This window comes from Pieris napi, chromosome 19, assembly GCF_905475465.1.
Source record: "Pieris napi chromosome 19, ilPieNapi1.2, whole genome shotgun sequence".
Lineage (NCBI taxonomy): Eukaryota > Metazoa > Arthropoda > Insecta > Lepidoptera > Pieridae > Pieris > Pieris napi.
In genome coordinates this window covers 620,754-643,628 of record NC_062252.1, presented here as the reverse complement: position 1 = coordinate 643,628, position 22,875 = coordinate 620,754, and the positions used below count along the sequence as shown (strand labels likewise).

General features: G+C 31.9%; 1 protein-coding gene across 37 annotated transcripts in view; it reads left to right on the top strand.

Moving 5' to 3' along the window:
• LOC125059015 (twitchin) overlaps window positions 1-22,875 on the top strand; it is a 120,861-nt gene that overhangs the window by 15,644 nt on the left and 82,342 nt on the right. For 16 of the 37 annotated variants that reach the window (XM_047663109.1, XM_047663110.1, XM_047663119.1 and 13 more), the window contains exons 2-53: window positions 2,427-2,653; window positions 3,604-3,743; window positions 3,978-3,999; window positions 4,618-4,780; window positions 5,801-5,942; window positions 7,339-7,474; window positions 7,547-7,750; window positions 7,824-8,125; window positions 8,380-9,006; window positions 9,106-9,278; window positions 9,353-9,526; window positions 9,607-9,861; window positions 9,948-10,064; window positions 10,778-11,233; window positions 11,424-11,528; window positions 11,618-11,731; window positions 11,843-12,007; window positions 12,091-12,204; window positions 12,292-12,393; window positions 12,504-12,602; window positions 12,672-12,767; window positions 13,151-13,243; window positions 13,411-13,488; window positions 13,571-13,690; window positions 13,774-13,863; window positions 13,938-14,036; window positions 14,108-14,236; window positions 14,313-14,408; window positions 14,838-14,930; window positions 15,249-15,326; window positions 15,400-15,510; window positions 15,588-15,677; window positions 16,149-16,262; window positions 16,341-16,415; window positions 16,579-16,695; window positions 17,026-17,127; window positions 17,472-17,504; window positions 18,205-18,246; window positions 18,649-18,705; window positions 19,301-19,393; window positions 20,073-20,126; window positions 20,603-20,674; window positions 20,747-20,842; window positions 20,929-21,036; window positions 21,114-21,224; window positions 21,374-21,514; window positions 21,609-21,770; window positions 21,848-21,901; window positions 21,981-22,058; window positions 22,139-22,222; window positions 22,293-22,382; window positions 22,571-22,633. In XM_047663109.1, the coding sequence (XP_047519065.1) occupies window positions 2,481-2,653; window positions 3,604-3,743; window positions 3,978-3,999; window positions 4,618-4,780; window positions 5,801-5,942; window positions 7,339-7,474; window positions 7,547-7,750; window positions 7,824-8,125; window positions 8,380-9,006; window positions 9,106-9,278; window positions 9,353-9,526; window positions 9,607-9,861; window positions 9,948-10,064; window positions 10,778-11,233; window positions 11,424-11,528; window positions 11,618-11,731; window positions 11,843-12,007; window positions 12,091-12,204; window positions 12,292-12,393; window positions 12,504-12,602; window positions 12,672-12,767; window positions 13,151-13,243; window positions 13,411-13,488; window positions 13,571-13,690; window positions 13,774-13,863; window positions 13,938-14,036; window positions 14,108-14,236; window positions 14,313-14,408; window positions 14,838-14,930; window positions 15,249-15,326; window positions 15,400-15,510; window positions 15,588-15,677; window positions 16,149-16,262; window positions 16,341-16,415; window positions 16,579-16,695; window positions 17,026-17,127; window positions 17,472-17,504; window positions 18,205-18,246; window positions 18,649-18,705; window positions 19,301-19,393; window positions 20,073-20,126; window positions 20,603-20,674; window positions 20,747-20,842; window positions 20,929-21,036; window positions 21,114-21,224; window positions 21,374-21,514; window positions 21,609-21,770; window positions 21,848-21,901; window positions 21,981-22,058; window positions 22,139-22,222; window positions 22,293-22,382; window positions 22,571-22,633 (6,702 nt within the window). In that variant the 5' untranslated portion in view covers window positions 2,427-2,480. The remainder of the gene's footprint in view (window positions 1-2,426; window positions 2,654-3,603; window positions 3,744-3,977; window positions 4,000-4,617; window positions 4,781-5,800; window positions 5,943-7,338; window positions 7,475-7,546; window positions 7,751-7,823; window positions 8,126-8,379; window positions 9,007-9,105; window positions 9,279-9,352; window positions 9,527-9,606; window positions 9,862-9,947; window positions 10,065-10,777; window positions 11,234-11,423; window positions 11,529-11,617; window positions 11,732-11,842; window positions 12,008-12,090; window positions 12,205-12,291; window positions 12,394-12,503; window positions 12,603-12,671; window positions 12,768-13,150; window positions 13,244-13,410; window positions 13,489-13,570; window positions 13,691-13,773; window positions 13,864-13,937; window positions 14,037-14,107; window positions 14,237-14,312; window positions 14,409-14,837; window positions 14,931-15,248; window positions 15,327-15,399; window positions 15,511-15,587; window positions 15,678-16,148; window positions 16,263-16,340; window positions 16,416-16,578; window positions 16,696-17,025; window positions 17,128-17,471; window positions 17,505-18,204; window positions 18,247-18,648; window positions 18,706-19,300; window positions 19,394-20,072; window positions 20,127-20,602; window positions 20,675-20,746; window positions 20,843-20,928; window positions 21,037-21,113; window positions 21,225-21,373; window positions 21,515-21,608; window positions 21,771-21,847; window positions 21,902-21,980; window positions 22,059-22,138; window positions 22,223-22,292; window positions 22,383-22,570; window positions 22,634-22,875) is intronic. The other 21 variants (XM_047663145.1, XM_047663146.1, XM_047663131.1 and 18 more) reach the window with 18 other exon arrangements.

Here is a 22,875-nt window from a genome sequence, read left to right as displayed (position 1 = left end):
GTCGAAACTTATTAAGCATAGTCATGTTACCGACGTTTTTAAAAAATACATTTTTAATAATTTATGCTATAATCAATATAAAATATCAGAGTCAATAAAGCACTTATTATCTCAGTTTATTAAAATAAGTAGGGAAAATAAAGTTGGATTGGTTATACCAAAAACTAAACGTATATATTAATACCAAGATAAATTTTATTATAAATACAAAATTAATTGCAAAAAGACTAAGCATTATAGTATGAATGAGGTGAGACGGGGGTAACGCTATACTAGTAGTATTCAATACAGTCCCATCCTCCATGGGGTCAAAAACATCCGGTAATTTTCCTGATGGCTTCAAAATTGCTGGAAGAAGGCAATAAAATATGGTATAAGAATACGCATATTTAAAAAGAGTGTGTGTACTTATGTACACGCGTTAGAAGTTATACTTCTTTAAATCAACAGAAGCAATAATTAAAAATTATACATACCGACAATTAACCTCAAATCTATAAATGCACTCAAAACAGTTTATTCGAATCAGTTTTATCACTAATATTCAATATATATAGATATACTACTAAATAATAAATTATTATTAGTAAATATGATAGTATTATCGTATATGAAATTCATTAAAATAAAATACCAAAATAATATTTATTTATTCACACTGTTTAAATGTACTGTTACGAAACACGTGTTCTAAATATAAAAATGCTAGAATATACAACTTGAACATAGTTATTATCCATTTTCATGCCACCTAGAACTAACTTTACGATGTTGAATGTAGGTGTCGTTGTTAGCGCGCATCGTAAAAATTCACTCTCATCATTTTTCTCCATCGCGCCAAAAGTATAACTTCAAAATTAAAGATTTGAAAATTACAGCATGGGAAGAGATAAGTAAAATAATATTTAACAATGTTTGGGATAACTGACCGTCTCTCGAAATCCATAAAATGACGCTTCAATTTCAAGAAAGTGTTGTCACTCACCCTTCGTGAGCGCACTCCACTTTAAAAAACATGACGTGACAAAACCGACACCCTTAAGTAGCAGTCAACATTTTAAAATAAATAATGTCCATTTCTTTAATCATGTAGAAATAATTTTTTTTGTGATATTTCAATAAACTTTATATAACTATAATACCGTTTTAGAATAAGGCGAAAGATAAAAAAAAATTATCTTGTTCACCAAAGAAGTATAACTTCTAACGCGTGTACATAAGTACACACACATGTTTTTATCATAGTATGCTGGTCTCTTTTTCACTTCTTTAATAATGATGTCATTATCAATATCGTCTTCTCGGATATTCACTTTTTGTGCAGATGATGACGCCATTTTGATGATGACCGAATGGCGCGGTGACAGTTTCGTCATGAGCTTATTCTATAAAATAAATGTCACCCAGTTTTTAAAGACTTGTTATGAGTGAGGAAACAGTACCTGTATCCTTACAAAAGTAACCTGTGCGCCCGTGTATATTATTTTCTACTCTATAATTTTAATACTCTATATTATATTATACTCTATACTAAATAACGGTCTATATTTTGAATCATTTGCAAAAATGAGTGTACCGGAGCTGCGACATTTGAATACTTTGTTGTGGTTGTGTTGGGGTTGTGACCAGGTACTTTTAAAAATGTTTGTCATGATATTTCGCAAGTTTACATGAACAGCGAGTGAGCCAATTAATTAGGAGAATCGTAATTTGTAGTCCTTGATTTGTATGTACAAATAAATAGGTGCTATTATTTTACTCGAATTTTTATCCTCAATGTGAAGGTACTTTTAAAGTTTTGTCAGAATATTTTTTGTATGTTTCTAGACGTCGAGATTTTGTTCTTATGTTTCAGACCGATACTCTTAGAGAAGGGTGCAGTTGTATATTGAATTATCAATTTAAATCATTTTTTGAAGCACAACTTCTTCATTACCTTAATCTTTAAACTGGCAACAGCCAGTTTTAAGTAAATATACTTAACACTCAGTTAAAGCAGGAGATTAATTACACATTTTAGAATTAATGATTAATTTGTAAACTAATTAATTTGTACATTTTCTCTAGATCAGTGTTTCCCAACGTTTTTTGGGCCATGCCCCACATTAACCTACAATTTTCTATATTCATTTAGTGAGATCTTTATGCTTGACGCTTACTGCACAGAGATTTTGTATTAGGCTCCAATTTGTATAGTTTCAGTCTCAGCTCTCCACGTTGTGTTATATCCAACTGATTTCGATTATCCCCTGTGGGGCGTGGTCCCACGTTGGTATACACTGCTTTGTATACTTTTACCATCCCTTTTAGAAATAGTTTCTATATTAACATACAAAAAAAAATGTAACATTAAAGAGTATAGACACTTATTTCCTGTCCATTATTATCACATCTATATATAATATGTATGAACAAAATTATTTCAGGTTTTCCCAGCGACGGCAGCTTTCCCCCGCCAGTAATGACAAACAGCTAGCAATATGGGGGTGGCCGACGATTTTGCCCCAAGCTTCACGCAGAAGCCGCAGCTGAGGCAGGAGGATGACGGGAACAAGCTGGTCTTCGAGTGCCAGCTCTTCGCAGGTCCCAAGCCTGAAATCAGCTGGTATCGCAGTGATGAGCTGCTGAAAGAGGATAATAGGACACAGTTTAAGTAAGAATCCATACATTTGTTGGGCAACATTAGAATAATATTAATTGTTCGAAAATACTCTGCTCCTGAACCAGCAACTGAGTTTCATCATCGGACGTCAAGGCTGAATACAAAATACCTCGACGTCCGTCGTTCCACAACTGAGCGTTTCTTAAGGCAGTTTTTGCCGCGCCGACTAGTATTTCCGAACCAATTCGTCTAGGGCCCTTCAAGAAAGAGCGTGGGTACTCTTTTCTTTAAGGACGGCAACGCACTTGCGAGCCTTCTAACATCTCCTTCTCAATAGCTCATTTGAGTGTCCATCGGCGGAGGTATCCCTTAATATCAGATGAGCCTCCTGCCCGTTTGCCTCCTATTACATAAAAAAGCTAGTTCAATAAGTTAAACATGTTTATTAGGACTTGCATACTCGTAGCAGCTTTTGTAAGCTTTCTTTTTAAATAAATACATCTATATTTGAACGTAGTTGTATTACTAGTTTTTGTGATATGAATGATAAAAATGTATCATATCTTTAACGATTTAGAAACTGTATTTTAGTGCATTTTGCCAATATTCACCAAGAGTAGTTTCCCTTGAAAAAGGGCATACGAATCTTGTACAATGCCTGTAGCAATAGTTACTTAAAGACTTGCGGGGTGTGGTGAGCAACCCAAGTGTTCTCCAAGAACTCGGTTTCTTTGTGACGGCGAAGGCCAAGGTTGTTCGTGATACCAAAGGCCAGAAACAGTCTGTTCCACAGATCCCCATTAACAAAGACGTTGCGCTTACTGAATGCTGTCTCTGACACTATAGACATCTTTATATGTTTCCAGAGTGAGTTCACGGTAGCGATATTGTGTATCTTAGGTGTTTAATACTATATTTATTTTTTCTTTTCGTCTTTATCGTGTTGGCTTTTACTGTAAGGATAGTGTATGAATTTTTGTAAATAAATAAATAATTTTCAGAATCCAGAGTGTGGCAAACAACAAGTACCTGGTGGTACTGGAACTGGATGATGTGGTGGAAACAGACGCTGGACTTTACAAGGTTAAAGCTAAGAATAAGATGGGCGAGGTGGCCGCCTCCATCAATCTTAACTTTAGCCGTAAGTATTCTGAGGTTCTAATTTACAAATAATAATTAATTTCTTATGTTATCCAGAAAATTACCAAAATGTTCAATGTCCTCGGAAGTAATTCATTTAAAATGTCTTATATTGTAAAATTTAAGTGTTTTACAAATAAGCAATGAAAGAGTTGATATGATAAAATTTGATTGTCATACTATTTTTAAGAGCAAAAATAATGAAGGTAATTAATTTTCGATTTTTGTCTTTCAGCTGCAGACGAAGAAAAACAGAAGTGAGTATTATTTACTTTTCTTAATATTATATTTTCATTTAATGTTAAATATGTACTTTCAAAAGCATTAGAGCTAATGTGAAAATATATCTCTGGTATATGAAAACTGTAGCTTTGCTAAATATACTTTAGAACAGTGATTCCTAACGCTGCGCCCACGCCCAATGGGGGCAATTTGATTATTAACGGGGGCTATTCGAAAAATTGTTAAAATTATTTGTAATTTATTTATTAAATTTTCAAAATTAATGTTATAGTTGTAATGATACAGTATGTAGAAAAAGGGGGGGGGGGGCGTTGGCATAAGAATTTTAGTAAGCTAAGGGGCAAAGCACAAAAGAGGTTGGGAAGTGCTTTAGAGGGTTTATAGAGTACAACGTTAGGTCCCAATAATGTTATATATGACACGTTGTAAGATAACGCTACAAAAATGATAATTCATTTTCATTTAATTGTGTTTGATACCACCACAGAATACTCCCTGTATGTACTGTTTGAAGACCGATTTCAAAGAAAAGTTTTACACGTAACTTGAATACGACGTCCACTGTTAAAAAAATATTTCTTTACTATGCTAAACCAATTAACCGGGATTAATTAAGGAATTTCTATTTACAGACAAGTAGACGGTAAGGCGCCAACGTTCGCGCGCAAGCCAGCAATCCGACAAGAAGACGACGGCAAGCGATTGATCTTCGAGTGCCGCATTGAAGCTGAGCCAGTGCCCAGTGTCAGCTGGTCTCATAACGGGACCGGCGTCTCTCCCGGTGCTAGACACAAGGTATTAAATTCAACATCTATTTTGATGTGACAACGTCTAATAAATCGATGAACGCAGGCTGCACGCACGAAAAAGCATGACTCGTTGGCCCGTTACGCTCATTGTACGATTGCGCCGCATCTATCTCTCTTCCACTTGATTGGCCTATCGGCCTATGCGTCCGAGTACTCGGCGAATAGTGTTAATCCAATAAAAATGATTCAATTTTCTGTCAAAAAATGCAAATGTCCATAAACCGACTTTACAGTCAATTAAATTTTTTATAATTTTTTTCTATAATAAATTATCGATGTTGACTTTTACTATATCTTATGGCGAGACGAGTAATACTGATATCCTTTTAGTATCCTAAAAGAAGTTTAGTTCTTATAATCTAGTTCTAGATCGTATAAAAATAATTATACAACCAATAGATATATTTTAGTTATAAACAGACCTGTGGCCATTTAATATGTATAAGAAGTGACCTTGACCTCATTAGTTCTTCAGGACACATGGACGTCCTTGGCTTTGATAACCTATATATAGAATTACCTAATCTAGAGGTTCAATCAAAATTTCCTCACATCCTATTTTTTAAATGCACATTTTAAGTTAAGTAATTTTTAGAAAGATTCTATTAATCCATCTATCTGTCAACACAATATTTTTTTTTATTATTATATTACAAACTAAAAACTCATTATTTAAAACACATAAATACCACCCAATTTTTTGTAATTTGACAATTTTTATCAACTCAACTCAATATATTGAATACCTTTACTAAATTTTTTACAGCATACTAGCAATGGTCTATGATTCAAGTCTTATAAAAGTTTGATTATACTTAGTCCATTTGTGAATACTTTAATAGGATTCTGGCAAATGCTTATAGCTCTTGATTGCCATACAAAAATCTATTTTATATAAATAATTAAGAGATCAATTTTTGTCGTAATCAATATTACTCATTACCTACTTCCACAGCTGTTAAGATCTCCCAAAATTAATATTTTAATTTGTTCATTTAATTTTCAGTTAACGGTTAACAAGGACGGCAAATCTTATTACGCGTCGCTAGAAATCAACAATGTGACAGTTGAAGACGCGGGAAAATACAGAGTGACCGCTAAGAACGAACTAGGAGAGAGTAACGCTACAATAAGTTTAAACTTTGACAGTAAGTATCGAAAAAAAAATTGTAGTCCGTTTTAATTCACCGAAATCGGAAGAATTTAAGCATCAACTTTCAAGAGAAGAGCCTTTTTAACTAACTTTACTATTATTCTATTATGAAAGTAAGCTAATTCGGTATTCACTGAGGCAGATTTTAAAGCACGCAAAAAGTTACATAATTTAAATGTTTCGTAAATTAAAACGCGTATTGTCGGAGCAATGGCGCTGGTCAAATTAGTTCAAAACCGTTATATGGTTTATTTTCTTTGCCAATATTAATAGAACTACAAATTACAGACTATTTGATAGTCTGTAGTAATTTCATAGTCTTTATTATTTATGTTGAAGCAATGGTGTTAGTGTCAGCTGCCTTTGTTCCGACAAATTTAAAGTATATTATTAAATTTCTTATCTGTCTTTTTTCACCACAGCGTAAACATAATATCAGGAAGAAACGAAAGAGTACTTCAGTTAATCAAGTGCAATGTAACTGATTTAGTTATGATTGATAATTATATGTTTTACAATATTTTAACCAGTTCATTCGTTTCTTTTTTCTAAGTAAATTAAAGTTTATGCTTTGATTAGAAAAGAAAGACAGATCTTAAAGTTAATAAAGGGATTAGAAAGCAACGTTTGTATAGTTGTAACTTTACAGGGAGGGTATAAACTATATGTTAAACTATTTCAATAAAAAAAAACCTATGTGTTTATGCCATATTTTAATTTAAAAATAATACTGTGTTTGTGTAAACTGTCAGTGTTACACTTATTTACTTTAAGCTTTGAAGGTGCGATTTTTATTTAACAATCTGTGTCATTTTGTTTTAATTCACAATATCGTTGTAAATGTAGAATTTGCAGCTTTTGTTTCATGAACTAATTTCTATTATACACATTACACTTATATACATGTATTGTTATCCGTTTAAGATGTTTTCTCACACTTCAATGCATGTATATTATTTATATATTTTTCACATAAAAATTCTCAATGAATTACACTGCACAATTTACTCTAATCATCTCTCATATTATGCACGCGTAGCATTGTATTCATTATTATTTTATTCAGTTGCTATAACGCTTTATTAATTTTTCTTATATTCATTAATCAATGTAACTTTAATCTTAAACTTATTGGCAACTGTTATGCGTACTATTCAATTATATAAAATAGGTTTATTATTTGTATTTTTATATGATCCAGTTATACTTTTACTATATTCGTATTCATTAACTTCTTCAATACGTTCCTCATTTAACTCTTAAACCTGCCTGAATATTAATTAATAATTGACACAAAACGTAAGAAAACATCTTAAATGCGATATTAAGCTGATGACTGAATTTTTGCAAATCACGCCCTGATTGATTAACGAATGTAATTTGATGATTAGGCGATGAAGCGCCCGTACCTGAAGATTATATTAAACCTACTTTTACGGAGAGACCAGTTATCAGACAATCGGAAGATGGTACCAAAATAACGTTTGAATGTCGATGTGTTGGCAAACCGAAACCAACCATTACATGGTAAGGGCCAATAACTATTCTATTAACACTGACAATACTCGAATATCAATTAACTGAAACTTGACGAAACAGGTATCACGGCAAAAAGCTAGTTAAGGAAAGTAGTCGTTACAAAATATCGCTCGAAGAGGATCAAACGCTGTATCACATAGCGCGACTTGAAATAATAAACGTAGAGAATGCAGATAAAGGTGAATATAGGGCTGTTGCCAAAAACAAGCACGGTGAAGGCGTAGCAAAGATCAATTTGAATTTCCAAAGCGGGGACAAACCTAAGTATGCATTTGTACTTCTATTGTACTTTAAATCGTTGTAGGTCAGAAATAATAACAATTACCCTTTTAAACAGAATTCCCGACGGTAAAGCACCCAGATTTCCCAAGAAGCCTACTATTAGACAAGAGGGTGATATCCTCATTATGGAATGCATACTAGAAGCTCATCCATTACCAGATATAACATGGTTTCATGGAGATAAAGAAATAAAGGACGGTGTTAAGATGAAAATGTCTAGGAAAGCTATTGGAAAAGACACGTACAATTTAACGTTAGAAATATTAAGCCCCACTGCAGAAGATGGTGGAAATTATAGATGTAACGCCTTTAACTTGTTTGGCGAGAGTAACGCTAACATTGCTCTCAATTTCCAAGGTAAAATGGAAGTTAAATATATAGAGTCAGTACGCATACAGTAGCGAATGCATGTTAGGTAGATTTGTCAATTGCATGATTCAGTATTCAGTTTATCATTGAAAAACATCACGAAAAAATTTAAATAAGATTTTAAAGTTCATCACCACAGCTTAAAATAAACTAAGCAGGATAAATAAAGGATTACTTAAACAATAAAATAGGAATAAATTCTCAAAGCTATGACTAACTCTAAAATAAATTATTTTATTTAGGTGGGGATGACGAAAACGGTTTCGCACCTTCGTTTATTGAGAAACCGAGAATTATTCCCAACGAAGATGGCACGCTCATCACAATGCGTTGTGTTTGCAAGGCTAAGCCGGCGGCTGAAGTCACGTGGTACCGGGGATCAACCGTCATTAAAGCTAGTAGTAAAATTCAAATCAAATCATCAGTCATTAGCGAAGATGTTTACGAATTAGTGTTGCTTTTATCAAACCCGACTGCAGCGGATGGTGGCGCTTACCGCTGTCATGTCGTAAATGAGTTCGGAGAAAGCAACGCTAATCTGAACTTAAATATTGAAGCAGAACCAGAACCTGAGGGTGAAGGTCCGACATTTGTTGAAAAACCAACTATTCAATCAAAGGACAATGGAAAATTAGTAGTTATGGGTTGCAAAGTTAAAGCTAGCCCGAAACCAACGATCGTCTGGTACCACGAGGGTAAAGAAATACGGGACTCATCAAAAATTAAAACCAGGATCGAAGTGAAAGAAGATATTTATACCATAATATTAGAACTTATCGATCCTGGAATTGAAGACTCCGGATTGTATAAATGCAATATTAAAAATGAACTTGGGGAGCTCAACGCGAATTTAACGCTCAATATTGAAAGTAAGTCTTTTTAATTTTTTTAATTAGTAAGAATAATTAAACCGTTTTTTTAATTATTACATCGATAATATTTTTTTTATACTAAAATTTGTTTTCCAGTCATTCCAGTTATTAAAGAGAAACCAAAGATCATTAAAATAGTTAAGAAGAAGACTGTGATTGTTGAATGTAAAGTATTAAGTAAATTTGCTCCTGCGTGTACGTGGTATAAAGAAGCTAGTGCTGTTAAAGAAAGTTCGAGACATACAGTTTTGATAGAACCATCCAGAGAGGTAAATAATCATATCTTTGGTGTTTAATAGTAACCCAATTTCTATATTTTTATTTAAAAACTATTTTTTTGTAGGGTGAATTTACAGTTAAGTTAGAAATTTCGAATGTTAGCCAACAAGACAAAGGTTCTTACAAATTAGTAGCTAAAAACGAAAAAGGTGAAGCCACTTCACAAGTTGTGGAGATCACCGAGATACCTGAAGAAAAGGGTGAAAAACCATATATCATCAAACATTTTAGAAGCTTGGTAAGTAACAACTACAAAATTATATTAAAACGAGGAAATTTTATTGAGCAAAGGTTGTTAAACATACAGTTTAATTACAGGCTAAAAAAGAAAACGAAGAAGCTGAATTTGTTGCTGTTTTGAAAACATCTGATCAATCATGTAGATGTACATGGTACAAAAATTCAACAGTTATAAGAGATTCTTCAGAAGTTAATACATCATTTGATGGTACAAACGCTCGCCTTATTATAAGAAAGGTGACATCAAAATATGTCGCAAATTACAGAGTTGTAATAAGAAATGAATTTGGAGAGGATGAGTCTAGTGCAGATTTAACACTTGTTGAGGAAAAGGTAATGTTTACAAATAAACATAAATTAATTTAAAAATTGATTGCCATAGTAGAAAATCATTATGAAATATTTTTTTTTTACTTTAGAAAAAGAAAAAGGAGGAAGAAGAAGAAGAAACTACGGTGATTGAGGAATCTGAAGAAGAAATGTCAATCGTAGAAGAAAAATCAATTATCGAAGAAAATCATGTTGAGGAAAGAAAAGTGAGTTGATAATAAATAAAAAAGCCATCTTCTTTCTCCGATCTTCCATACTGTTTTGACATTTTTTAATTTTATTTTTAGTCAATGCAAAAAAAATTCAACATGTAAACTTTTCTCTTTTCCTTCATATGCATTTCCTTATCTTTCATTATCTCACCCAGTGATCAGTTTCCGAGCGTTGGCTTTTCATTTTTCTATTTCTTTATGCATGCACACTTAAGGGCATACCTATTAGTTAATAAATAAATTCGTTTACGTATTTTGCTATTTGTGTTTTTTTTTTAATTTTTATAGTTTCTTATTGTGTAGAATTTGACATAATTTTTGTTTTTATTAAGTTCATTGACTGTTTCAATAATATCTCAAAAATTTTCTATAGCGTGAGCGAGTATTTAGACCATAAGTTTAACAATTATTAATGACTTAACTTCTTATTATGACATTATGTTAATGTTCTTATTATATGACATTGCAAAAAATTTATATGACATTTGCATGCCTATATGTATATAGCTGATTGTGCGGATTTTTCTTGTTGTTGAAGACTAAGACATCCAGAAAACGAAGGTGTCTCAGATGTTCATAGTCAATATTTAATCCAAGGTTTATCCAATTTATTTTTGGCTAGATAGGGTCTGTACACGCAATGATGATGCTGCAACATTATGCAGTTATATATTGATATGTAATAAAAGTACTTTTTTTCTAATAAGGAACAGAAAAAACAAGCGGAGGAGGAAGAAACTACTATCATCGAACAGAAAAAGGCAGCTGCTAAAAAAGTTACAAAGAAGCAAGAAATTAAAACTGAAACTCAAAATGAAGAAGTCTCAGTTGAGGCAAAGAAGTCTGAAACAAAAGCTGAGGCTAAAAAAGTTGAGACTAAAGTTCAAGAAACTAAGAAAGCTGAAGAAGAACAAGAAGAGATCAAGAAAGTTCTAGAGAAGAAGACTGCAAAGTCAGAGGAAGAGAAAAAGGCACTCTTAGAAAAGATTGAAAGTAAGAAAAAACCAGAGCCTGAACCAGAAAAGAAAATTGAAGGTATTCCCAAGCTCAAACCAGTTAAGCCAAAAGAAGAACCAAAGGAAGAGACAGAAAAAACAACAAAGAAAACTGAAGAAAAGAAGAAAGTTATTAAAAAGAAGATTATTAAGAAGAAAGAAGAAGATGTAAGTAGCTAAAATATTTCTTAAAAAATCACGTAGTAGTTCTATGTTAAATTAACTAAATGTTATTTGTTTGGTAACAATTTGATTCATTTCAGATATTCAAGGAGTATTTATTATGTAACTTTATGTTTCATGCTAATAGTGTTGTGGTAATTTTGTGATAACCTTTGTTATAATATGTATTTATTAGGAATTCAACTTTGATGACGATTATGAGCGCCCTGTTCTGGAGAAGTACGAAAGAATCACACCTACACCACTTCAAAAAACACCTAAGGTTGATGAAACACCAAAGGTAAACATAAATACACAATCACAAAACACATTTTATTTTTTTAAATTCGTATAACATAGCAAAACTCAAACCGATTTACGTTTCTTTAGACCAAGCGTGCTTCAATTTCTGAAAGTACTAAGAAGCGACAAGAAGAACCAGAAGAGATACCTAAAGATACTCCTACTGCAGACAAATACCATAAAATTGATACAAATGACGAGGTACATTTTCATTATCAAAAAACAAATAAATAATAATTTAAATTAATCATATATACATCTCGTACGTATAACTTGGCAGTCGTATTAAAATACTAAACTTTTTAACGATAGGTTGTTGAGGAAACACGAAGAACAAGTATTAAAAAAGGTATTCGGAAACCTGAAGAACCTATTGATGAAATATCACAGGTTAAATTATCCAAAACTCCTACTAAACCAACTGAAATGCAGACCGAAGAACCCCAAACTGCTCAATCTAAAAAGGCTGTTAAAAAGGTAGAATTGTATTATGTAATTAAACAAATAGGAGTAGTATTGTAGGCAAAATCATTTAATTTAATTATTTATATTTTGTTAAGCCTGAAGAACAGAAAGAGTTTGTCGATGATTACGAAAGACCAGACCTCGAAAAATACGATAAGGTCTCTCCATCGTCTCTTGATAAAACAAAGAAAGAAAATGGCGTTTCTGAGGTATATAAATAATTTACTCACAAAATGATTAACTTCCATTTACTTTATATATAAGTACATTTAACGATAAACCCCTCCAATTTATAGGAACCATCAAAGTATATAGACGATTATAAAAAACCTGAGCTTGAAAAATACGATAAAGTTACACCTACACCTAAAGATATACGTCGTCCAAGTGATACTCAGGTATTTTAAAACCTTTTCATGAACTTCTATTGATTTCTAATCTCGGGTATTAAGAACAGTTAAGTTAAATTCAAACAAAATTATATAAAATCGTAATGAAATTTTCATAGGATGAGACGGATATGATGACTGGTAAAATTAAACCTAAACCAAAAGATGGTGAAACAGAAATGCCTGCACTCCGGAAACGAACTATCGTTAAAGATAAGGTAATAAAAAGAAATTTCATCAACAGTACTAGATACGTTAAATAAATATTAACTTAACTTATTATGTAGGAGGAGGAGAAAAAGTCTGATGAGAAACCAAAGCCCAAAACTACCAAGAAAGATGACACTAAACCAAAGAAACGTCCATCTCTTAAACAGAAAGAGGTAGCTTACAAATATATACATTAACAAAATACAACTAAACAAATAAAACACAATGCATCGATTTTAGACAGGCCTATAATCTTTTAATAATTGTTAACTTCTCTTTAAATCTATACTCTATCTTCTACCAACAAATAATTTTCTTATTTGCTTCATTAATTTAGCTCTATATAACGTTATTCTTCGTTACTGATGATAAAAGGCAAAAGGATATAATATGCTGCATGGCTGATGAAAAATAATCACCGAGGCTTTGTATTCCGTAAATGTGTGTAATATATTAAAATACCAGTGTAAGTCATCATTCAATGTTTAGTTTAAATCAATAATGTGCTTGTATTGCCTTTGTCGATTCTTTAGTTATTTAAGTTTTTATCTTGAAGGTTGATGAAGAAGAATTTATTGATGATTATGAGAGGCCAGTTCTTGAGAAATACGAAAGAATTACTCCGACACCTATAGAGAAAAAGAAGAAGGTACACTTTTACACTAACACTATATTGCACAAAGGTCAAAAATATATTAACGGTTTTAAGAAAGTTACACTACGATATCATAATATAAGTAACGTTTTATTTTTGCCGTAACAAAATGAAATAAATAGATATAGTTAAAACACAAATTTACATAAACTTTTTCATAGGAGGAAAAACTTCCAAAAGAAATCACCTCTACTTCATCCGTACAACGTCAGTCAATAAAAGATAATGATAAATCGGAGGTACGGCAAACATAAATTTAATTGTCTTTATTGTAATTTATAATATAATAATTAAAAATATTTAATAAACAAATTTTAATAGCCTATGGAAATTGACGAGAATGAAGATTATCCAGACACAGAATATAAACCTAAACCAAAGAAAGATGAAGACACGACAACAAAAACACGAACATACCAAAATGCACAAAATGAACCAATGGTTTGTATCAAACCTATAAAATAAATAATAAAATTTAAACACGTTAAATATCATAAAATGAGTTGTTTTGGTATTTTTCTTAGGAAGAAGACGATTTTGTAGAAACAAAGACACGATCAGTAGGGCCAAATAAAGAAGAAACGCAAAAGTATCCTTCTTTCAAAGAAAAAGAGGTAATCTTAATTTTAGATAAAAGTTAAGCAAATCTTTTACTGTTACATTTGTTAACTTAAAATATTTTTATTAGGACATTCCAAAACACACTGACGACCGAAACCAAACAAAACCCGAAAAAGATAGCAAATATGTAACTTCACCTACAGATACTGAAAGCCCAATTGTTAAGGTATATTGATAATCAATAAAGAAAAACATTAATCAGAATCAAAACAAGATAATGATATTTTTTTCTATTAGGATGATGACGCGCCGGTTATTGATAAATCAAAACGTAAAGATAGCGTCACTAAAACTAAACCGGAAGAATCAGATGAACCAGAAGAAGTTAAAAAACCAATTCTACGTAAACAATCTATTAAAACAAAGGTATAAAAAAACGAATTAATTAATTCCAAAAAAATATTCTAAATTGATATTTTAATGTATTTAATTTAATGTGTAGGATGATGAAAAGACGACGGATGATAAAGAAAATATTACACCAATCAAAAAAGTTAAAACAATTTCGAAAAAGCGTCCTTCTATAAAAACAAAAGAGGTATACACTTTCACAACAGTTACTGCTCACACACATTAACATGCACAGGTTTTGAAATTTCGACACACGGCCTCTAACACACTACAAATTATATGGTTATGAACATATTTTAACTCCAGCTCACTGCAATTTTTATACACGATAATATAGTCTAAAGTATTCGATAAGTATTGTTTGGTTTGTACTTAACTTCACAGGGCAGATTGTCTATGCTTAAGTTTTCTTCGACTTCTTCGACTTTAGCTCTGCAGTGTTAAGGAACGAGGTTTAGCGACTAAATACGTGATGAGCATTGCATGTTTGAAAGCTTTTTCAGCATCTTCCAGGTGTATCTTTCTTCACGTTGTTTGTTGTGTATTATACTTAGAAAAACGTTCTAGCCTTAACTATCCCTTATAGCAATTATTATTTATGTCATAATTTTCAAAGGTTGAGGAAGAAGAATTTGTCGATGATTATGAGAGACCTGTCCTTGAAAAATACGAAAAATTCACGCCAACACCAATTGAAAAAAAGAAAAAGGTACACAGTACCCTGCACGCTTTAAAACACAATAATCTCGTAGTATAGTGAGAAATATTGAAAAAAATACACATGCAAAATATATAACACCCACGGCTTTAGATACGATCCTATGCACAAATGAAATAATTATACTAAAAGTTATACCTTAGTTACATCTTAACGCAGGCAATTACGACCTTGGCTTAATTTAATTTGCTTAACACTTTGAAATCGAATAATATTATTAAGAGGCTTTATCCTTGGAAAATATTAGTTACTAAGTAAGTAGTTTAGTAAAGCGATCAAGGATTTTTTAATAAAACCAAAACATAACAGGAAGAAAAGACACCTGAGGATGTTCCTTCTTCAACTGTTCAGAGACGCCGTTCGGTCAAAGGCAAAGATAAACCAGAGGTAATCTTTGTTCATTGCATAAAACAAATATTTATTTTTGGAAAGTGCAATAATATATAATCATCTTCTATAGCCGATGGACGTTGATGAAAATGTCAATTTGTCTGCACCGAAAAAACCAGGAAAGCCTGAGCCGGAAGACGTTACACTTACACACAAAACACCCGCTGATAGTACACCTACGGTTCGTATATTGATAACATCAACATTTTTATCAAAATAAAAAGCGATATTAATAGTATATAAATTACATTTAATAAGGTGGATGAAGCCGAAGCAAAACTAAAGGTTAAAAAACCTGAAGTTGTTGAAGACGCAACCATCAAACGGCCTTCGGATAAACCTAAAAAGGTATTTTTTAAGAAGTTTACGATACTAAAATATCATTATTTTATAGAATTTTTTCCTCGATTACTTTTAATTGAGAATGTTTGTAAAAAATGTCAACAAGTTTTGTTTAAAAATAATTCGCAGATGTTTACCAACCCTATTAAATCAAAGTCAGAACTGCCAATAGAACGAAGATTCTCATATATTATAAAGGTACAAAGATAAAAGATAAAAATAATCACATTGACGTAACGACACGGAAATAGCACAAGATATTTATGTAGCACTTCACAAAAATCTAAATATAGTGACTAAACTGTCAAGCACAAACAACATTCGTAATTGTACATACACAAATAGACTGCGTCAAATTCTTTCTTCCGTTCTTGTTACTTTATATTCACCCAAGTTTCTGCAAATCTTCTTTACTTTTCTACCTATGGAATGTATTCTTCTGTATCTAATACCATGTATGTGTGATTGTGATGTTAGGGAGAGGACACCGAAGAGTCAGTCAGCCTCACCAAACCCAAAACTAAGACAAGCACAACTGCTCCTGAAGATGCAACACTGACACAAAAAACTCCATCAAAGAAAAAGCAGACGGTAGTATGATTTAGTATTTTAAGCATTTCATATTAGAAAAACAATTACTTGATTATCAATTACCATTGTTTTACACAGGAGGGTTCTGAAGCTGCTAAACTCAAAATTAAAAAGCCAGCTGTCGTTAAGAAAGATAATGAAGATGATGTTGGGGTAAAACATATAACATATGAGATGCTTAAAATATATAAACTGCATGTTATAATACACGGTTTGAAAATTTGAAACAATCCGACTAACAAATAGAACCCGCTTTGTAGAAATAGTCATAGTAGTTAAGCGATAAAAATCCTTAAATAACTTTACGACTTCGTAGGAACCACTCACGATACAAGGTGGTAAATTCCAAGTGCCACAACTTAAGAAAACAACAAAGAAAACACAAGACAAACCCAAAAATGCCACTGCTACTGACAATGAAAACGAGGATGGGGTAAACACAACACATAACTCTTCAATGTTGTCTGTATCTTCTAGATGTATCCGCAACACTACCATTCACTTTCTTTCTGTAAATACATACTTTACATAAACCACAATGCACACAACGCTTACCATACCACTTTGACACTTTCACGGAAGTCGTCGTGTTGCAATAACCTATTCGTCGATGTTTTTTTTGATGAAATGGTCGCATGGTCGCATTTCGCTTTCAGCAATTGCAGGTTAAAAATCAACAGCTTACGTCCGGCTGCTTTATGGAATGCTGCGTCAACATATAATAGTTTAAACACATAGCATAAGACATCTTTTACGATTTCAGTACCAACTGGACTTCGTTGACGACTACGAAAGACCAGTATTGGAGAAATATGAAAAGATGACGCCAACTCCGACAGTTCGTGAGAAGAAAGAAGTTACACAGGTAGTTATTTTTTGTAGATTATAAAGTGACTACTATACTTCTATTTCTACTACTTTACCGATAGGGACGTGCGATTATGAGTTCTGAAGACATACGTTCCAATCCCGTATGTTTTAATACATTGTGTTTGAATGTGCGCCATTAACACTTGCTCATACGTTGAAGGGAAACGTCGCGAGGCCTGATTTCCTAGAAAGAATTATTATCAATGTAACCGATGCATAAATCTCAAAATACAATGCTATAATCTATTTAAATGGAGTTAATCCAAAATTAATCATACTACACAGATCACTAACTAAAGCATAACTATTCTAATTTAATATTATTCTTCCAATCTAAAGGTCGCACATGCAGAACAGCATTTAGCTGTGAAGGTATTTTACTGTCGTGTGTCCCCATTGTTAATAATTTTGGTTTTCTGAACGGGTTTTTTATTCTATTAGACAAGTTGTTGAGCATTATGCTAGGCTCTTTTCTTCTTATCATGCATGTGTCATCGTGATTTAGAAGTTATGGAATTATGATTTGGAGGAATTTAGTCTAAGGGTATTTAAATAATGAATTAGAGTAATATATGGAGCTGTCTTGACAGTTGTGTAATGCTCAAAGTTTTACCACTATTTGTATATTTTATTCTAGAGATTTTTAACTTCGTTGGACAGATGTCGAAATAGACAGTAAATCTCTTTATGCCAAAAGTTAATCTCAAAAAAAAGAAATTATATTAAAGATCCCTATTAAAGCCTTTAAAATCTAATAATATTCACACAGAGTAAGGACTTATGAAAAAAAGTGACTGACAGTTTAATAATGTATAATATAATAATTTAAAAATTAATTAAAACCTTTACCAGATTGTCTAAGACATATTTGATGAAGTTTTTACTTATTCATATTATACATGTACCTACTCCATATTCGAGCAAATAAATGATTATTATAAAACTTGTCTATTAGAATAGATCAAATAATCTTGTGGTTTCTTCATTGTATTTAAATCATCAACATTTGTCATTTTGTATGGTTTTAAGGTGTTTTTATGATTTTAATATTTTAATCTCATTACCTTTATAGACTGACAGCAGGCGTACATCAGTCGCGTCCGTTCAAAGTGAAGTAAGTTAAAACCTATTCAGTACTTTATAATTAACACTTTCTGAATATTGCAGAAATTTGTCATATTCTTTAAAATAGTTTGAGTAATACTGTAAATAATTATAATTTCAACGTAATTTTAACATAATATACTTTTAGAATTTATTAAGATTATGAAATATATTTCACAGTAAACTGTTACTCATTTGTTTAATTAGATAATCAATCCATAATATTGTAATTATCTCTTTCTTCACTGCATCTTGGCCCATTCCCTCAAGGTCCACCCCCATAAGTCGACGGGCCTTGTGTTCGAATACCAATTCCTCTATCTTCTTTTATAACCTCGAATTTGCTATTTTATATGTATATTTGACGATAACTTAATAATTTGCTATAAAACTAAAGCTTTTTCTAACGCAGGTCGAAATGAAATCCGAGAGCCGCAGGAGTTCGATAATCGAGAACAAAGCAATAAAGGTACGATTTATTTGAATAATCGAATAAGCAAAAAATAGAAATAAACACCTACAATTTACGGCTACAATCACAGCTATGATTACAGAACCTAAAACGCGCTAACAAAGTTATTCTGACCGCTAAGGATACAATTACTCGACCTTAAGTAGCCACTTGGCTCTCGGGCAGTTAGTGGTTAGTGGACTAGTCAAGGATCCTCCTCCTCCTTTAGGTCGAAAGAAGAACAGCAACTTTCTCCTCTATATCGTAATCAGTTACGATATAGAGGACGCGAGTATTTAATATTCAATCTTCCTCAAGTTTAAATACATAAAATTTTGATAAACGCTTTTTAATCCAATAAATTAATATGAATAAAATATATAAGCTTTCATCTCAACATAAAAAATTAACATGGATGAAAACAAGCTTTTATAACATTATATGTTGCAGAAAAAATAAAAGTTCATTTAAGGTTCATAAACGCATTATAAGCCTCGATGAATATTTGTGACATAGTTTTTGTAACTTTATAATATAAAAGTTATATGTTTATGTATGAAGAGTTAAAAAGGGGGATAAGTATATTTGTTTTATATTTTTGTCCTATATTTAGATGACGAAGGAATCTGCTGAAAGCAGAAAATCTTCCATTTCTTCGATATCGGAACAACAACAAGTCTCTTCTTTCAGAAAGGGATCACTTAAGGTATGGTTATATTTAAAAACAAAGGATTAATTACATTTTGAAACAAATTAGACGGAGTTTAAAATATGATTTTAACCTGAATTAATCAAGCCAGACACAAATTTCCTTGTTAATACATATTGGCTATATCTCGCTAGCCTTATTAAGCAGCGTTGAAACTGGATTGATAGATGCTATACTAGCTGAAAATTTTACCTTAAATCATAAGTATTATAAACCTTAAATATCTCTTGTGCGTTTTCCCCATATTCATAGAAAACTCTATCAGTCTATTTCCCCATTTTAACTAAACTATTCACAGTTCTCTTTCCATCACAGTGTAAACACAAAATAGAAACAAATGAAAGTTTTAGTTAATATATGAAATTAGATTGATTTTGTTTTTATGAATAGGGTTTGTTTTTTTCACTAAACGTCTTTTTCAACTATGGTTTATAATACGTGTATGGCCCTGTGATATATAAACAGTGTTATAATTAAGTTTGTGATGTAGTTAGAATAGTAGATAGAAGTAGAATGAAAAACACTAAAGTTTAATTTGAGTTTTGTAGATTTGGAAGCTTCAGGTTTGGTAGAACTTTTGCCCTAAAAATCCGAATACCTCGAGTAGAATTGGAGAAACGTAGACTGATTTTGTAGTTAGAGCTATCCTGTAACGCTTTTAATGAATTGTTTATAGACTGCAGTTAAACAAGAGGCTCAAGTGAATGAATTAGAGAAAATTAAGTTAAAGGTAAGTTTATGGTTAGATAGTTGCATGGATAGTTTAACTCTATCAGTAGTAATGTCCATGTGTCTCAAATTTTTGATATTATTAGAGAAACATTGACAGTTGAATTCGGAGTCTCCATTAACTGGACCTGTTGATAGATTAAAATTAGAATTGTGTATCTTAAGAACAATACAATTAATGCGCAGTTAGTTAAAGATTTAAGAAAAGGGTTTTTTTGGCTTCCGAATTTTCCATGGTGAAGTAACGATAAACGACGAATATATACCATATCAATGAATGTTATTACTACTGATAGAGTCATATATTTTTCTATCATTTCAAAGCACTATTTAAATGTAAATGTAAATACAGTTATCTCCTACTTCTTTGTTCTTCTTAAATGTTGTGTGTAACGTGATTAAATGTTTATCAATGTGCTAGCAAATGTATAGATTATAATCGCATAGTGCGTTTGTACATACTTAAAATTTTGTTAGGATGACAACATTGGAGATATTAATGATACACCAGACTCACCTCAATGGCGACCTACGCACACAGACACACAGGTAACAAAAATATTGATACAAACATTACATTTTACTATAGTACACATAACACATGAACACACTGGTTTATAGGTGACAGACAAATCTCAGCCAAAACGTAGTTTTAGCTTAGATCAAACAAAACCCAATGATGAAGTTAACGGTAGACGAAGACACAGCAAAGTTGAGGTAATATACAATTTCATAAAATTCATAATAAAAATAAAGTTTTAAGTAATCTGGATCAGTACAGTTAATCTTACATTTATAAACAGGCTACTGAAGATGTAACCGAAACAAATGAGACAAATATCAAACGAAAAACATCACTAGATAAACCTATTGATTCCACATACCCGTGGCGTCGATCTAGTAAGGTTGAGGTAAATAAACTTTAGTAAGCAACAGAAACAATCATTTAAAAATATATTTTCTAAAAATGAGTAAATTCTTATAATAGGACAAAGATGATTCGGATGAAGAGTTCTTTAAAAAGAGAGACAGTCGCCGGAAAACATCTATTGACCGACCTACTCACCCTAGTTTTCCGTGGAAGCCCTGTACAGATGAGGTAGTAAAATATTAATACTAATAAAACTATTGCTTAATAGGGCAAGGAAATTAATGTTTCTTCAAAACGTAGTGAAAAACTTTGGGTTACCTTAAAGTAAATTAAAAGTTCAAATTTTATATTTGTCTCATATTACTATTCTATGCTAGGCAACCTTGACCAATGAAACGCTTGGATCAGATAAACCAACATCAGTGTTGAATAAAGATAATGATTTGGCTCACACTACAAAGATACCTACATCAGACACATCTGAATCTAAAAAAATACCTTCACAACTACACACAGAGGTACATATTATATTTTACTCAATAACATCTTTATACTTAAACTTTTAGACTCAACATCTTTATTTATAATTACATCATAATATTTTTAACACAGGACTCAACAAAAGATAACTTAGGAAAACTAGAACCCGTAATAAATAAAGCCGATCAATTAAAACAGAACAACAACAATATTACACTATTTCATAATCGCTTAGATGATAAAACAGATAAAGACGAAATATATCCTTGGCGTCGTCCAAGTAAAACTAGTGAGGTAAATATAACAGATGATTTATTATAATGAAATAACGAAAAAGAAATACATGAATTTACACTATAATACTATTCTAGGAGCCCTTGAAGGTACAAGAAGAAAAAGTAAATAATGATGTAGCGAAACCAAAGGTAAAAGATTTAGACTACGTAACGCATATGTTTATAAACAAATATCTAATTTTTGAGATAAAATATGACATTTCTTTAGGTACCAGAAAACGTTACACAAACTGACGCAACAGATATTACACAAAATACACTATATCCTTGGAGAAAACAAAAAGAGGTAACACAGTTAATTTGCGATTACTTTAAATGCATATTTTAATTTAAATAATATTTTTAATAAAACGACTATTATCATAGATTCCAGTTCTAATAACCCCAGAACCGGATAAAAAACAAAGCGAGGTGCCATTCTCGTGGCAAGTTATCCCTGAAATTCCGCAGGTATAAATTTAAAAATTAATGTTCTTTTCAATACCGTCGGACATACTTAAATCCAACCTTTCTTGACCAGGCTGAACAAACACCAGAACTAGAGGATAATTACAAACCAACTTTACGTGAACAAGATATTGCACCCTGGAGAAGATCACGATCTCCTCAGGTTCACACACTAATTGAAATCTAAACACATACTTTGCTTTATCTACATCACGCATTACATATTCGCACTCTGGCACAAGCACAACACATTTCTACAGCGCACTTAGATGCACTTAACAAAAACTTGAAAGGCACAACTGATAATTTACACATCGTACGGTCGCCATTAAAGTAAATTATTTTCTATAGGCTGACATAAACATCCAGGAGGAGAGAAAGGCTTCATTAGCACGCAATCAGTTACCTGACGAGGTAGAGAATCGGTCAAATTAAACGCACAATCTAGCACAAATTGTATTTTTATGCACATTGGCCACACATACGTAGTTAGGCACTGTAGAAATATAAAACTGTAGATGTTTGGAATGAATGCATGTCAAAGAAAACTAAACCTACCTACATACTATTAGACTTATTTTCCTAGCTTTCGCTTGTGGTAACACCAACTGTTATTAAATCAAAGGATCTGTTATTTTGCTTATAATCGTTGAAAA